Source organism: Natrix helvetica (genome assembly GCF_964273705.1).
Source record: "Natrix helvetica genome assembly, chromosome: 1".
Classification (NCBI taxonomy): domain Eukaryota; kingdom Metazoa; phylum Chordata; class Lepidosauria; order Squamata; family Natricidae; genus Natrix; species Natrix helvetica.
The window spans coordinates 192,430,115-192,447,669 of NC_138548.1; the positions used below are offsets into that span (position 1 = coordinate 192,430,115).

At 48.1% G+C, this 17,555-nt stretch overlaps 1 protein-coding gene across 1 annotated transcript; it reads left to right on the forward strand.

Annotated features, from left to right (window-relative positions):
* Window positions 1–1,422: 1,422 nt before the first annotated feature.
* On the forward strand, window positions 1,423–17,293 carry LOC309394442 (uncharacterized protein; the record flags this gene model as incomplete). Its single annotated transcript, XM_081957608.1, has 3 exons — window positions 1,423–1,642; window positions 2,043–9,254; window positions 14,974–17,293. 2 exons carry the CDS (start codon window positions 1,423–1,425, stop codon window positions 2,966–2,968), a joined length of 1,146 nt encoding a protein of 381 aa, XP_081813734.1. The 3' UTR covers window positions 2,969–9,254; window positions 14,974–17,293.
* Between the last annotated feature and the right edge of the window lie 262 nt (window positions 17,294–17,555).

Below are 17,555 nucleotides of genomic sequence, written 5' to 3' on the forward strand. Positions count from 1 at the left end.
ACTCTGGTTTTTTTGGCTCCTGCTTGTACTATTAAAGTTAACTTTATTTGACTAATTTGATATTCTAAATTCTAAATTACCTGAGCTGCTGACTGTAAAGGGGCTGTTTTTCTGTTGCCACCTGGAGGGGTGAAGAGCTAGATTGGCGTTTGGAGGGCACCTGTTGGGATTACCCCCCCTCCCCCCGATTGCCTGGTCCCTGGCACTTCATGGGTGGCAGGCTCCTCTTTGCAGCTTATCGGGAGAGGCTGCTCCAGTGAAGAACGGAATTGACAAGTTTCACGCAATCAGAAGGCACACTGTGATCGTGCAACGAAGTTCCGGGCAGCGGTGGCCATCTTGTGTGGCCTCTGGCATTAAGAGGCGGCAGCTATCTTGAGTGGCCACCAGGCAAAATGAGACAGCGGCCATCTTGGGTGTCCTCAGCCACCACGAGGCGGCAGTCATTTTGTGTGGGGCGTGGAGCGCCAGAACTTTTTTTCTCCACATCGCGGCCACTATTTGAGGTCGGGAGAAGCCTCTAGTGCAGGAAGCAGTCACAGATCTCCTGCAGCCACAGCGCTTGAGGGCCTCTTCATCGGCTTTATCAACATGACACCAAACAGTGAGTAGATGGCGGCTGCCAGGGCTGCAGCTGGGTCGGACTCCCCAAGGGAGCACCAGGATTCGGGGGCAGGAGAGAGCGACCCCAGGCCCCGCACCAGGGCGGCTACCTCAAAGCTTCTGGCCACCCAGTGCCCTTCCAGGGCTGCAATTCGGGAGGCCACAGGCAGGCAACAAGAGACTCGGCCCTGCAGGGCCAGCCCATTACACAGATCCAGATCACCTGCCAGGGGCTTTAGTCCTTTCATTTCCTCTCCACGGTTCCCTTCCAGGCAGACTAGGCAGGAGGTTTCTCCGTCCCTTCTTCTTCCCCCAGGGCAGTTAGGGATGTTATGGGGGATTCCTTGGAGGACACTTCTGGATTATCTCCCCCCACTGTTTTGGCCCCCCAGGGGGCTGAGCCACAGAGGCCCACTGAGGAAGACCTGGAAGATCTGGATCTACTTTCAGAGGCTCATTGCCTCTGCCATATCTCAGGGCATCACCACAGGCCTAAGCCAACAAGAGGCCTGTTCTCAGGGCCACAGGGAACCTCGTGAGAGATCTCAGGTCAGGTGCTCTAGTGATAGGGCTTCTCACCGGGAGGCTTCCAGGTCACTCTCCCCATCTGTAGTCAGTGAAGGATCTGTCATGGGGTAGGAGGTCCAGAGTGAAGCTGAGATTTCTGAGGATGAGGATGCTCTTCCTTCTGATCCCCCGGCCTGCCCGGGCCTGTTTGTTCCTTCACATTTCAAAGCACTCCTGCATAAGGCTAGGGCCACCACCAAATTGGGAGGGGGGACTCCGGGACCCCCCAAGCCTAGGGACCCAGAACAGGCCATGTTTGCTGCTACATCTTCCGATGAGGAGGAGGTTCCGGCGCCCCCTCTTTTTTTGGAGGTTGTGAAGAAGCAGTGGGTGAGGCCTTTGGCGTTTCCCAATCCAGGGAGTAATGACCCTCGTTTCTATAATATAGATCAGACCTTTGCGCAGGCTCTTCAGGTCCCCACCATGAATGCGCCTGTGGTGGCATTGGCAACCTCCTCGACCATAGTGTCGGGTAATGCGGCGGATAAGCTTAAACCTGGGGATAGGTGGGCAGAGCTTACGTTACATAAAAATTTCCAAGTTGCCACGTGGGCCATTAAGTCATTGGCGTCCTATTTTAATCGGGCCATGGTCCTATGGTTGCGCCAGTTACGGGACCATATGCTGGTGTTTGACGAATGCCTCCTTCAAGATATAATTAAGATCATGTCCGCAACCCAGTTCTACGCTTGACTGTCAAGTATGTGTCTCGGGCCCTGTCCACATCTGTGACTGCCAGGCACCTCCTCTGGCTGTGTAATTGGCAGGTGGACAATAAGAACAAATGGAATTTGGCGGCAGCGCCTTACTCAGGCTCCTCCTTGTTCGGGGAGGCCCTGGACCCTATCCTGATAGAGAATAATGATAAGAAGAAAATGTTGCCTTCAATGCCAAATGGGCAGAGTCACGTCCGGTCCTGTATTACCGCAGGCCCTCTTATAGGGCGCCGGAGCCTGATTATCAGAGCCAGAGGTACTTCTTCCCCAGATCCGATAGGCAGAATACTCTCCCTTATTACCAGGAGAGGAACCATTTTCAGAGCCAGTCCAAGTGGCCCTTTCGCGGGGTGGGGGTGGCCGTCCCTTCCGCAAAGGGAAATGACTCGAACCCGAGTCTTCTGGCTTGCCTGGCTCTCTTTGTGGATCGTTGGGTAGAGATCACCTCTGTCCACGGTGAGGGACGGTCTGAGGCTGGAGTTTCTCTCCTCTCCCCCGAACTTCTTCAGAACCTTTTCCCCATCGAGGGACTCGGAGCGGTGTCGCCTGATGGATCTCGCTATTCACCACCTCTTGGAGATCCAGGCGATAGAGCCGGTTGCGCTGGTGAAACAGGAGTTGGGGTTCTACTCCAACCTTTTTGTTGTCCCGAAGAATTCAGGGGGGGTGGGGTGGAGGGCGATCCTCGACCTCAAATGGCTGAATGCCTATCTGGTTTACAGGCGCTTCAAGATGGCCTCCCTAAGATCCATTCTGCAAAGGATCAGGAGGAGGGATCACTTAGTGTCAGTGGACCTCACAGAAGCCTGTTTACACATCCAGATTCTCCCTTGTCATTGCAGATATCTCTGGTTTTCTCATTCGGGGCGCCACTTTCAGTACAGGGCTCTACTGTTTGGGCTGGCTTCGGCACCGTGCACCTTCACGAAAGTCCTGGCAGTATTGGCGGCTCACCTGTGGTCTATTCGGGTGAGACTTGTCTGTTACCTCAACAACATCCTAGTTCAGGTCCAGTCCCCCTCGCAGGCGCAGCACGATCTAGATCTCACAATCCGGATACTGCACACTGGGGTTTTCCGTGAACGTTGCAAAAAGTAATCTGTCACCTTCGACAAGGATTCTTCATCTCGGGATGGTTATAGACTCGCTGACAGGCTGGGTGCTGGTTTCTTAGGAACGTCGGTCGAGCCTCCGGACCTTGGTTTAGCAGGTGCGCACAAAAAGGTCCGTTTCCATCTTGGACCTGTCCCTGCAAGATGGTCTCTTGCATCGGCATCGTACTGTGGGCACAGCTGCCTGCCAGGCCTCTTCAATGGGCACTTACTCTGTACCAACGGCGACTGCTCAGCAATTCTGCAGTTCTCATAACCTTGCCGGTGGACGTGAGGCTTTCCCTCTGGTGGTGGCTTTCCCCAGCGCTAGATCGGGGAGTCGAGTTCAGGAACCAGCCCGCATCATAGTTACGACAGATACGAGCCTTTTTGACTGGGGGTCACTGACAGGCTCCCAGCTGGCGCAGGGTCGGTGGACTGTGTCAAACCTGTGTCACAATATAAATTGGCTGGAATTGAAGGCAGCTCATCTGGCGCTTCATCATTTTCATGATTTCTTGGCGGGCCAGCATGTTCTTCTGACAGACAACATCACATGTGAATCGGCAGGGGGGCACGCACTTGAGGAGCCTGTGGCTTGAAGCCCTGAAGCTCGAGTCATGGGCGGAGAGACATTTGTCACCAGGCCGACTGGCTCAGTCGTGCAACCGTGGATCACAGGGAGTGGCAGCTCCACCCCAATCTATTCCGGAGGATTTGCCAGAGATTTGTCACCCCCTGATGGACCTCTTTGCAACCCCAGCGAGCGCACAGCTTCCGCACTTCTTTTCATGATTTCCAGCGCAGGGAGCGGTGGTGACGGATGCCCTGCGGAGCAGTTGGCCGAGCAGACTACTCTATGCGTTTCCACTCCTTCCCCTGATCCCGGGGACCCTGAGGAAGGTAGAGGCAGAGAGGGCTGTCATCCTCCTCCTGGCCCCACACTGGCCCAGACAGCCGCGATTCGTAGATCTGGTCCAGATGTCAATCTCGCCCCCATGGAGAATTCCTCCTTGTTCCAGGGCGTACTGGTCCATCTGGAGCCTCAGTGGCTCCACTTAACTGCCTGGCACGTGAGCGGAGCCTCCTGAGAAATGCCAACCTCTTGTCGAGGATCATCGAGGCCGCGAGGCGTCCATCGACCACTAGGATCTACGATTCTACGTGGGCGGCATTCGTGAGGTGGTGTGCCTCCACAAACGTTCTGGCGGCTTCTGCACCCCCCCCCTCAGGTCCTGGAATTTCTGCAGGACGGATTGGACGGGGTTGTCCCATAGCACCCTCCTTCACCAGGTGGCGGCATTGTCTACGATGCTCGCCGGGGAGGGCCGCTTCATTTCCCAATTCACGATGGTCAAATGATTCCTTTGGCGGGGCGGCGAAGATTCGCCTGCCCATGACTCATAGGTTCCCCTCCTGGGATCTGTCCTTGGTTCTTTGGGCTCTGACAGGGTCGCCCTTTAAGCTCTTGAGGATGGTCCTCTCTCGGCTCGTGACCTTAAAGGTGGTGTTCCTGGTGGCAATAACATTGGCCAGATGCATCGCGGAGCTGGGGGCGCTGTCACCGAGAGGGGACCTCTGTGTGTTTCATCAGGACCAGATGGTCCTCAGGTTGGATCCATCCTTCATCCTTAAGGTGAACACCCCTTTCCACAGGGCGCAGGAGATGGTTCTCCCACATTTCTGTCCTGCCCCCTCTCACGACAGATAACGCTTGTGGCACAGATTGGATGTCCGAAGGGCTCTTCAGATATACCTCCGACTCCCAGCCTTGACCCGCAAGTCTGCGGCTTTGTTTGTGTCATTCCTACCTGCTACCTTGGGGGCTAGGGTTACCCCTTCTACCATTGGGAGGTGGATTCAGCAGGCCATTGCCATGGCCTACAAGGCCTCTGGTCAGGCCCCTCCCCCAGGGATTACGGCCCATTTCACGTGGAGCGCGGCGACCACGGCAGCGTGGTTGACCATTGCTCCGAGGACATTTGCAGGGCGGCCACACGGTCTACCCCGTCGCCATTCACTTGCCATTATCGACTAGATGCCTTCACGTCCGCTAAGGCTTCCTTTGGTCGCAGGGTTCTCCAATAGGCGATCATGACCCCAGCTTCTACATCCTAGACTTCCCTCTCTAGGGACGATAGCTTGGGTACATCCCATGCGTAGCCCCTCCCACATCACACACAGGAAAAAGGAACATTGGACCTTACCTGTGTCAGGCCTGTAGTTATGTTCCTTTTAGGATCTTTGGCCTGCCACACTTTCTATTAATTTCTTATGCTATTTCATTAGTGTAGTAGTTGGAAGGGGGGGAATAGAAAGGAGTAGAATTATGGAATGTATTGTTGTCATTCTTTTCTAGAAGTTCAAGGTCATCGTTTGTCTCCTCACCTCGACACCTGACCGGAAGCAGAGGGGTGTAGATGCCAGCGTGGAAGATGAAGATTGGACCATGTGATGGGTTATGGGTGTGGGGATAAGATCATGAACTTTCAACTGGGTGGAATCCCAGGAAACAAATCAGATTTGGGATTTCATAGTACAATGCCAACATGTCTGTCTTATTAAATTGGAACTTTAAGGAAAGTTTTGCCTTTCATTCTGATTTAATTCTGCATGATATTTGGAACGCTGACATTATCCCAAATCTCCCTTTAAAATAAAAGAGCCAGCAACCCCCCTCGCATGGAGGGGGGGCTGGAAAGGGGGGCTGAATTCCCAACGCTGACCGGGACAGCGTAAAATATCAGTGAACAATTATGAGTAAGCTTTTGGAGATAAGCTGAGATGAGACGCTTCTCTGCAAATCTTCAAAGGCAAAGGAATTTCTGCTTCAAGATTTATTGCATCTGGCAAGAGGCACAGCCTGAGGGGGATGGAACGGAGAGGGCTGGAAAGACTTTCTACTCACGACTAGAGGATGGCCAGAAGATGAAATGAATGGCGATCCCAGCCACCCTCACACAATCATCTCTGATGGGCTTCCCGGACCATTTCGGACAACTAAACATGAGTGCATGCTCCCCCTCTTTCCCCCCAGCTTAGAAGCAAGGCTTGGAAAAAAACCTGGAGTGATTTTGACTCCTTCCAAACAGCGATATATGAAATGACTTATTATTCTGCAACTGAGTTGAAGACAGATTCCCTATCAAAATGGGAATTTCAACCCAGAAAGCAAGAAGGGATTTGGCCAGCATCTTTCACTTGCCATCCACCACAAATTGGGCTGCACCTTGCAAATGAAGCACCACCAGATTGGGTTTTCTTCCCAGAGTATGGATGGATGAGATGCCACTGGGTACCTCCTGTGTCATCAACATGGGAAAATGCTCCAAGCCAGCAGAGGGCACCTACTTGGCTCATAACTCATCCAAGCCAACAGAAGGGTCCTTGGCACATAACCCCCCCTAGCCAGCCATCGTTGGTTGAACTGAAACCTGTGAATCAGGCAACCCCGGGATTTTCTTAACCCCAGGTCATGGATGGGAGGGATGCCAGTGGGCACCTGCCCTCCCTCAGCAGATGGCACCATGGCAGAAAACTGGGCAGTGGCCAACCGAGGGATTGACCTCCCCACCGTTTCCAGTCTCCCCTGCAATGCCCCAACAGGTTCTTACCCCACCTTCCTACATAGAAGCAATCTCCACAATGGAAGAAGGGTTTACCAAAGGGAGGCCTGCAGGATGGATGGCAAGACAATGTGCACCTGCAATGCCCCAAAAGGTTCTTACCCCACCTTCCTACATAGAAGCAATCTCCACAATGGAAGAAGGGTTTACCAAAGGGAGGCCTGCAGGATGGATGGCAAGACAATGTGCACCTGCAATGCCCCAAAAGGTTCTTACCCCACCTTCCTACAGAGAAGCAATCTCCACCATGGAAGAAGGGATTACCAAGGGGGACGCTGCAAGATGCTGTCCAATGTGATGAAGCAGTTCCTAAGTTTAGAGATGAAACTTGGTACCTTTCCTCGTGGGGGGCAATAAAATGCCACTGTTGCTGTCAACTTGGCCACAGAGCGTCAGAGTGCTTGGCTCCAGCCCCAATGCCACAAATGTGCGCACAAACCGCCATGGCGGTAAAGAGAAGGCCCCAGATGCCACCACAGAAGAGTCATCTGGGCCAACTACCTGTGGAAGAGGATCCCCAACTTAAGGTGACAACGAATCCTACCAAGGGGGAGGCCTCGGAGGAAGGAAATGCCAAAGAACAAACGTGTGTACCAATCGCCATGGCGGTAAAGAGAGGGCCCCAGTTGCCACCACAGAAGGGTCATCTGGGCCAACAACCTCTGGAAGAGGATCCCCAACTTAAGGTGACAAAGTGTCCTACCAAGGGGGAGGCCTCGGAAAAGGAAAAGGGCAAACAATCTCTGGAAGAGGATCCTCAATTTAAGGTGACGAAAAGTCCTATCAAGGGGGAGGCCTTGGAGGAGGAAAAGGGCCAGCCATGGATGATTGAATCCCAGAACCTGCAGCACCTGCAGCAGAGAGCCCTAACCGGCCATGGGAAGAGGTCACAATGGACTTCATCGTGGAATTCCCAGACAGCAGTGGGAATAAAGTAATCTGGACTGTTATTGATTTGGTTTCTAAGCAGGCACACTTCATTGCTTGCTCAGGATTGCCATCCGCAAAGAAATTAGCGAAAATGTTTGTAAAACACATTTACCGCCTGCACGAATAGCCCAAGAGGATCATTTCAGACCGCAAAGTCCAGTTCACAGCCAAGTTCTGGAAAGAGATCCTGAGATCCATGGGGTCCACACAAGAATTGAGCTCAGAGGTTCATCCCAGCATGAACTGCGCAGCAGAGAGAACCAATGCGGTGGTGGAACAATACATCCGGTGTTTTGTGGACTATCAGCAAGACAACTGGTCAGACTTGCTAGCCTTCGCCGAAGTGGCATACAACGATGCGGTCCACAGCAGCACAGGATTAACGGGGTTCCAGATTATCAGTGGCATGGAATTTGTTGCCATGCCTGAGTTGCCTAGAGAACCTCCCTCCTCCATGTCTTTGAATGAATGGATGGACACACTAAAGAAAGGATGGGAGAATACGAAGAAGGCTCTAGCAGTTGCGGCAGAAGCCTACAGGAAGCAAGCTGATAAACATCGCTCGCTCCAAACCCACTTTCGTGTGGGGGACAAAGTTTTTGTATCTACCAAATACATAAGATTAAGAATGCCTAGCAAGGAATTTGGTCCAAAATTTCTAGGTCCATTCCCAATAGTGAAAATAGTTAACCCAGTTACAGTTCGACTTAGTCTACCCAGAAGTCTAGGGAAAATTGACCCAGAATTTCATTGTAGCTCGTTGAAACCAGTAATTGGGTCTAACATAAGAGCATCCACCCAAGCTTCCTCTCCTCCTGTAGTGATAGAAGAGGAAACACAATCTGAGGTGGAAAAAATCGTAGACTCCAGGCTGAATAGGGGTCGCTTACTGTACTTAGTGCACTGGAAGGGTTATCCTTGGTCTGAAGCTACTTGGGTGAACAGTGGAAACCTAAAAGTGGAGAAGTTAGTAAAACAATTCCATGAGAAGTTTCCCAATAAGTCAAAGGGTCCCCCTGGGGGGAAAAGAGGTGGTTAATTGTGTTATGTTAACAAATATGTTATTCTATTTACAGGAAACGCTTTTCTTCTGAGGAGAGGCCGCCTGTCAGGCCTGTAGTTATGTTCCTTTTAGGATCTTTGGCCTGCCATACTTTCTATTAATTTCTTATGCTGTTTCATTAGTGTAGTAGTTGCGAGGGGGGAATAGAAAGGAGTAGAATTGTGGAATGTATTGTTGTCATTCTTTTCTAGAAGCTCAAGGTAATCTTTTGTCTCTGCACCTCGACACCTGACCGGAAGCAGAGGGGTGTAGATGCCAGCGTGGAAGATGAAGATTGGACCATGTGATGGATTATGGGTGTGGGGATAAGATCATGAACTTTCAACTGGGTGGAATCCCAGGAAGCAAATCAGATTTGGGATTTCATAGCACAATGCTAACATGTCTGTCTTATTAAATTGGAACTTTAAGGAAAGTTTTGCCTTTGATTCTGATTTAATTCTGCATGATATTTGGAATTCTTGGATATTGGGTTGATGTAGATCTTGAGGGCACGACATACGTCAAGAATATCCCACTTGCGCTCCCTCTCGTGACGGGGAGATGGACAGAAATCAGGTAAGTCAACTCCTGACCTCGGTGGAAACAGCTATTGACCTTCAGTATGAATGTCGGGTCCAGTCTTAAGACAACTCGGTCTGGATGGAACACGCACAATGTCAGGGGAAAAACACCCTGATGAAAAATGAGGTTTATGGACCGGGCTGATTCCCTTCAGCATATCATTGATGATGTTAAGAAAATAAAATAAAAGTCTTTGAGAAGTATATTCTAATTAATAAACAAACTTTAATTCGAAAATAATAAAAGTAAATAAAACAGAAAGTTAACTAAATTGTTACATTTTGATAATAAAAGCTCCGTCTGCCAACTTGGCAGCCGGACAAAAGAACAAAAAGGAAAGCTCTGGAATGTGTGAAGCATGCGCAATGAATCACTTTCAGATAACATTTATGACCTGCGCAATAAAGCTTTCTCAGTTTAACTCTTGAGTGACAGTTTCAGTCAGTTCATGTCTAGCAAACTTTTTAACATCGTGACACCCCTTCTTTTGCTAGTCTGGGCTGACGTCATCAAATCATCAATTAAGGCACATCTTCTTTCGCAGATACTTGTGTTGATTTACAGGAAGTGGTTTGTTCAGCATATCAGCAATCAGATCATGTGTAGAAACATATTGCAATTTAACAAAACCTTGCTTAACTAATTGCTTTGTGTTTTGATAACGAATGTCAATGTGTCTGGACCTAGAACCTGTGAAATGTGACTCAGAAATATAAACCACAGATACATTATCTTCCATCACGGTGATTGGTCGAATTGGACGCGTCCAGATATCTGTGATCAAAGCATCAAACCACGTTAGAGAATTACAAGCATCTGAAACAAGCATATTCAGCTTCAGTAGATGAACATGAAACAAAACTCTGTTTTCTCACTTGCCAGTAAACAGGACAACCATTTAGGAACATCATGTAACCAGAAGTGCTTTTGCGTGACTTCTTGTCACTCGCCCAGTCGGCGTCTGCATAACAAATTAACTGTGGATGATCAGTGTGTGTTGGTTCTAGCAATAACTTCATGTGTTTAGTGTGTTTCAGGTATTTTAACAACTTCTTAATGCATGACCAATGAAATTGTGTTGCCTTACCTACGTGTCGTGATAAAAGATTAACACTAAGTGCAATGTCAGGTCTGGTCCAACTACTGATGTATAATAGTGAACCAATGACTGAACGATAAAGTGTTTGGTCCTCGAACTCAGGACTTGGTTCATGTGTTAAGTTGTGAAAATCTGTTTGCATGGGTGTCTTTGTTGTGCTAGCATCTTTCATGTTGCAATGATGTAGAATGTGGTCAATTTTCTCCTCTTGTGAAAGACTAAACCCCTTCTGTGTCTTTTCAATTTGAACACCTAAATAAGTGCTAATGTGTCCTAAAGATTTCAGTGTGAAGTATCTCTGCAAACTTTTCGCAAAAATCTCACTCATTTTCTTATTTGGGCCAATATAAACAATATCATCAACATAAACAAGAATTATCTCATATGCATTGTTAGATCTTTTTGTGAACACGCATTCATCAGTTTCGGACTTAATAAAGCCCATTGAATTTAGTTTGTCAGTAAGACATAAATACCACATTAAACCTGACTGTTTCAGACCATAAAGACTTTTGTTCAGGAACCAGGTATCCCCTTCTTGCTTTCGGAATCCTGGAGGGCTTCTCACGTAGATCTCTTCATCTAGGTCTGCATGTAGATAAGCTGTGTCCACATCAAATTGGAAAACTTCTAAACCAAGAATAGTTGCAGTGGTTAAGGCAATTTTTACACTTTCAGTTCTGACTGTTGGTGAGTAAGTGTTTGTGTAGTCCTCAGGATAACGTTGAGCGAAACCCTGAGCTACAAGTCTGGCTTTGTATAAAGACTCACCATTCGGTTTCTTCTTGATTCTGTAGACCCATCGAGTGCCAATGACTTTCTTGTTTGCTGGAGGTTTTGCAGGTGTGAATACATTTAAGTTTCTTTAAACTGTCCATTTCATCCTGCATTGCATCATACCATTTGTCTTGCTCTGAATCAGGAAGCTGTTTGATTTGTGTGAATGTCTCAGGAGGAAGAGTAACGTTGCAAATCAAAGGTAATGGTGTTTTTGTCAGTTGCCATGAATAACGTTGTGGAGGGATTCCTTTTGTGGCCCTCTTGCAACGTCTAGGAGCAACAGACCTGTCTTCTTCTTCTTCATCCTCGTCCTCACGTTCGTCGCTAGCATCAGCATCCGCGGCTTGCGAAGACGGAACATCAGGTTGTGAAGAACTGGTAGAAGGAATATCTGCCTGTGACTTGTCATCAGGCTGCGTGGCATCTGGAACACCATCTCTAGGAAAATAAACTTCAGGATCATTGGAATGAATCCTGGACCAGTCAATATCTTCCTCAAAATTAGCAGATTGTGAAATGACAATCACATGTTTAGTATCAATGAATTTGTACCATTTTGAGTTATCATCAATACCCATAAATCTCAGTCTCTTTGCTACTGTACCTCCCTTTCTTCTTTGACTTAAGGGAGTGTTCACCATAGCATATGAACCAAAAATGTGGAGGTTCTTGAGATCAGGCTTGTAGCCATACAGCATGTAGAAAGGAGTTTGATTGATTACACTGCTCCAAGTACGGTTGACAATGTAATTTGCATATTTGATTGCTTCACCCCAGTATGTGTTACTGAGATTGGCATCTTCTAGAAGACAACGCATCATGGTTTGTAGAACCCCTTATCTTCTTTCTACGACTCCGTTATGAGCCGGTGTATATGGAGCAGATGTCTGATGAAGAATTCCATTCTTACGCATCCAGTCCTGGAAACGCTGAGACATGAATTCTGCACCACGGTCACTCTGGATTCTGGCGATGCGAACTTGGTATTGTGTAGAAACAAAAGCTGCAAAGTCTTTAAAGATCTGAAAGGTCTCAGATTTCTCTCTCATAGGATATACAAATCCATATCTAGAATGATTATCTACTATTGTTAAAAAATACTTTCTGCCACCAATTGTTGGTGGAAAAGGACCCACTATGTCAGTGTGTACCAAATCAAAAATGCGTGTTGTAGCATGTTTTGGAATTGCAGCTGCCTTGGATTTAGCCTTTTTGCAAACCGCACAATCCAAAAACACCTTACACCCCTTTAGATCCAAACCTTTTGCGAACTCCGGCATCTTTCTAAGAACACGGAAACTGGCATGTCCCAATCTTCTGTGCCACTTGTGAATACACCTGGAATGCAAAGGTTTACCAGTTAGTGAATTCTCAACATTAACAGTTTCATGAGGACCCTCAGGCTTGCTCTGAGCAACCTCTTTCTGTTTTCTCTGTTTGTTGGCTTTAGGAGCCTTTGGCACAGTAATGTTTTCTCTCTCTGGGGCAACTCTTTCTGGGTCTGCGTTGTGCCTTTTTGGAGTTTGCATACTTGCCTGTGCTTGCCCTTTAGGCTTTGGCTTTAAGTAATAAACACCACCAATCAGCATAGTTTCAGCAATAATATCTCCATCTTTAACTAACTTGCTTTTTCGAGGTGGTGAACCTGGAACTTTAAATCTCTAGACAAGTGACTTTGACTAAGCAAATTACTGGTTGCTGAAGGTATGTAATAAACATCAGGGATGTGTGTATCGAGCTCTTCAATGTAAACAGTTCCTTTTCCCATGACCTTGCAAGTGTGGTTGGTGAAGGAATACAGTTCTCGATACTCGGGCTCTGGCTCGCCCATCTCTGTGAAAAGTTCCCTTCTGTGGGTAACGTGCACAGCTGCTCCACTGTCTAAAGTCCACAAAAGACGTCTGTCGAACTTTGTATCAGGTTGTGGAACGTTGGTTATGGCCAGTGTTACAAGTGGAGCTTGTGGATCACGCCTTGGACCACGAAGACCTTGTCTTCCGCCTCTACCTCTGCCTCTGGAGTCTGTTCCTCTGGGCTGGTACGTGGCGGGAGCTGGAACTCGTTGGGGACAATCCCGGGTGTCATGTCCCACACGGTTGCAGGTGTAGCATTTTGGCATCCTTGGAGCGTAGCCTCTTCCTCGGAAGGGACGTCTGGCTGGAGCCTTTGATGCTGGGGGTCGTTGCAGATGTGGTGTAGCTAACTTGATAGCTTCCTCTTCCACTAAAAGTCTGCAAACGTGGTGCGTTGAGCAATAGGCACGTACTTAATCTTTGCAACAGCATCTTTCCATTCGTAATTCAATGAGTTAATGATGATGCTAATCATTTGGATATCATCGATTACATGGCCATTTTGTCTCAATTCACTTCTCATTCTTTTCAGTTTGGTCAAATGTCCACCAATTCGTTCACCAGGTTTCAACTTCGAACCATGGAACTCAGACATGAGCAAACATGAAGATTCAATTGAAACGGGCCTGTAGCAATCTTCCAAAATAGCCCAAATTTGTTGGGCAGTTGCATCAGGTGGAAAGATACCCTGGATCTCAATTTCCATTGACATGAGCAAAGTCGTGATTGCTCTGTTTTCCAGGTCTCTCATCGCAGGTGTCCATGGTGGAGGAGGAGGATTAAAAATCATGCAATGTGTGCCTTCTCTTCGAAGCAAGAGCGCAATTTCACTGACCCAGGCTTTATAATTCTCTCCTGACTCCTTTAATTTGGATTCACCAGTCAAGGGAGTGACTGGAAGTACCTGCTGAGGAATATGCATCGGAACAATTTGTTGAGCAGGTTGCAAAGCTGGTTGTTGAACCAGGGGTTGCTGGTGTTGCACCATTGGCCTTTGCGTGGCAACATCAAATTGACTTCCTTGCATTCGCCTTTGACTTTGCCTTTTTCCATCTAGGGAGGATTCAGCACCACCAGGGGGCGTTGAAGACTTAACCTTTGGAGGCAAAGCTTTGGCTTCTAAAGGACTCATAGCTAAATCTTTAAAACTTTGATGAAACTGCATCATCTTTTGCTCTAATAATTTTTCTCCGCCAGCAGATGGCAGTGCAGCTTCACTTCTTGGCTGCAGCCCTCTATACGTGGCCGGAAGTTCAATGGACTCAAAGGGATCACGTGATCTCGGTGATGTGTTCATATCTCTTTGTTCTGATTGACCTAAGAACTCCTCTGAGGGGTGTGTCTTACGCTGTTGTTTTGAAAAAAAGATGGCGTCCTCAGACATTTTGGGAGTGGGGGAGCTCCTCCTACTTCTCTTCATTTCGTTAAAGCATTCTCTCGCCTCCCTAGCATATTTTTCAAAACGCTCTAATTGATCAAGATAGCTTTGCATTTCTTCCTCATCATCTGGGAAGGATTCATAAACTTTGCTTTCTGCGTGGGAGTGTTTTTTTTCTGCCGGCAGTTGCCATTCATCAAGTGTTTGATAATCTCCAAGAGTCTGGGAATGGAGTGGCTTTGGCAAAGTGGGAAGTTTTGGCTTGGCCCCCAAAAATTCATAATGTCCTGGAGATATTTTAGAAGGGGGAACCACTGACCTCGTTTTGTAGATCTCGCGTCTTGTAGCTCCTTCCCCCACATCTGGCTCGGCACCTGAAGGAATTTGTTGATGATGTTAAGAAAAGAAAATAAAAGTCTTTGAGAAGTATATTCTAATTAATAAACAAACTTTAATACGAAAATAATAAAAGTAAATAAAACAGAAAGTTAACTAAATTGTTACATTTTGATAATAAAAGCTCCAAGTTGGCAGACGGACAAAAGAACAAAAAGGAAAGCTCTGGAATGTGTGAAGCATGTGCAATAAATCACTTTCAGATAACATTTATGACCTGCACAATAAAGCTTTCTCAGTTTAACTCTTGAGTGTCAGTTTCAGTCAGTTCATGTCTAGCAAACTTTTTAACATCGTGACACACAAGTCATGCCTGACTAAAAGAGCAGCCAAATCAGAAATACGTCTGGCTGAGGTTACAGCCACCAAAAACAGCGTTTTAAAGGACAACAGTTTCAAAGAAGTGGATCTCATAGGTTCAAAGGGCGCGGAAGTCAAAGCCTCTAGGACACGAGGCAAGTCCCAAATCGGATATCTATGTATGGCAGGGGGACGCAGGTTGGACGCTCCACAGAGAAATCTCCGAATCAAAGGGAGAGAAGGCAGATGTTCGAATGCCAGGCTGTCCTGTGGTTGGAACACCACAGAGCAAAAGTGCACCATGTGGCATCATAAATGCGGTTAGTAGAGCTTCTGTGTGATGTCTGAATGGTAGCAATGACGTTGAGGGAGATGTTATCGGCTGTTAAGGTTTGCTGCTCAATCGCCATGCGGTTAACTGCAGCCTTGGTGTAGAGACAGGAGAGACCGTGGGATGTGCCATGGGGTGGAGATTGACAGAGTCACTAGATCAGCATACCAAGGCCGGCGTTGCCAATTCAGCGCTAGCAGCAACAGTTCTGCTTCCTGCTCCAGCATTTTGTGAATTACCCTCTGAATGAGGGGAAAGAGGAAATGCGTACAAGAGACCCCTGGGCCACTGGCATTTGAGAACGTCTACTCCTGCCATGGGGTCCATGAACCTCGAGTAATTCCTGGGTAACTGATTGTTGTCTGTCATCGCGAACAGGTCTAGGACTGGAAGTATCAGTCGATGGAAGAGGCTCGGATGGGTGGTCCACTCCGCCTGATCTATCGTTGTCCGGCTCAGCCAGTCTGCTTGGACGTTGGAGACCCCTGAGACGTGTTCTACCCTAAGAGATGACAGGTGAGGTTCTGCCCACTTACACAACAGGTTGGATTCCTGCATCAGGGAACAGGAACGAATTCCCCCGTCTGTTTATGTGTGCCTTGGTCGTGGTATTGTCCGTGAGGGCTAATATGTGATGGGCCTGAACTCTGTTGTGGAAGTGTCTGAGGACGAGGCAAACTGCCCGCAATTCTAGCCAATTTATGCTGTTTTGGCTCTCTTCGAGGGACCACTGACCCAGAGCCACTAGGTCCTGCATGTGTGCCCCAATCCTATCAGACTTGCGTCCGTTGTAAGTGCTCTCTGAACAAGGTCCCTTGCAAAATCGCCAGGGACTGCCACCATTTGAGAGAGTGTAATATCTGTCTGGGAAGGGGGACCCTGAGAGGAGAGCTGCTCCTGTCGGTCTTTTGATGTGGAAGCATAAACCACTGAAGGCTCCTGCTGTGAAACCTGGCCCACGGGACAATCCCGAAGCACGATACCATCTTGCCCAAGACTTGGGAGAGAAGAAGGGATGCCTTGTGTAGACGTAGCACCTTCCTGACAAGTTCCCTCAGACTGAGAATGCGGTCGTTGGATAGGAACACCCTCTCTGCCATGGTGTCTATCAAGACCCCGAGGTGGAGAAGGCGAGTGCTGGGAACGAGGTGAATCTTGTTGAGATTCACCCCGAACCCATGATTCCGCAAGGTGTGAGTGGTGAGGGCGAGATCTCTTCCTGCCTGAACTGGAGACCTGGACAACAAGAGGATGTCGTCCAGGTAACAGAGAATCCGAACCGGGGATGACCTGATGTGGGCGGCTAGTGCTGTCAGTATCTTTGTGAATACCCTGGGGGCAGAGGATAGACTGAACAGAAGAGCTTGGTACTGGAAGTGCCTCCCCCCTTAGGAGAAGCGGAGATATTTTCGGTGGTCTAAGAAGATGGGGATATGAAGGTAAGCTTCGGTCAAATCTACCGATGTGAGGAAGTCACCTTTCCTGACCGCCTGGAGGATGGTGTGCAGAGAATGCATTTTGAACTGCCGCTAGACAATGTGGCGGTTCAATGTTTTTAGATCTAAAATTGCTCTCCATCCTCCGGAATTCTTCGGTACCACAAACAGGCGGGAATAAAAACCCTGCCCTTCCTGATGGGGAGGAACCGGTTGGATGGCCCGGATCTCCAACAGGTGCTGAATGGCCTGTTCCATCAGTGCCCTGTTGCGAGGACACCAAGAGACCGGGCATGGCACAAAGTGTTCCTGGGGGATGGAGAGGAATTCTAGCATAGACCAAATTTGACAGTTTTGAGTACCCATTGTCTGTTGTGGTCTCCTCCCAGCGGTGGGCAAAGAGCGCCAGGCGGTCTCCGATCGGAAGAGAGTCCAGATAGTCTTCCTACGTGAAAAATGGCGGTTGCCTCCTCCACGATAAGATTTATTGGAGGAGAAACGTTGTGTGTGTCGGGCCTGCAGCGGTTCCTTTAAGAATCTTTGGCCTGCCACACAGACTCTGTCTAGCTTCATCTTCAACTATGTAAACACTTATTCTAATTTAATAGCTTTTAATCAACTCTCTCTGGTTAGAAATACCTCAAAGGAACACCTGTTTCTTCTTATCTCTCTCTGTAAACAAGAAATAAGACCTTGAGGTACTAACCAACATAGTCCATGAAAAAAAGTAAAGGTGTTTTGTTTCCAATACAGAAAGCCTAACTTCTGCTGTGTTAGCCACAATGCCGCAAATTCTTTCTTTTTTAAAAAGAAAGTGTCTTT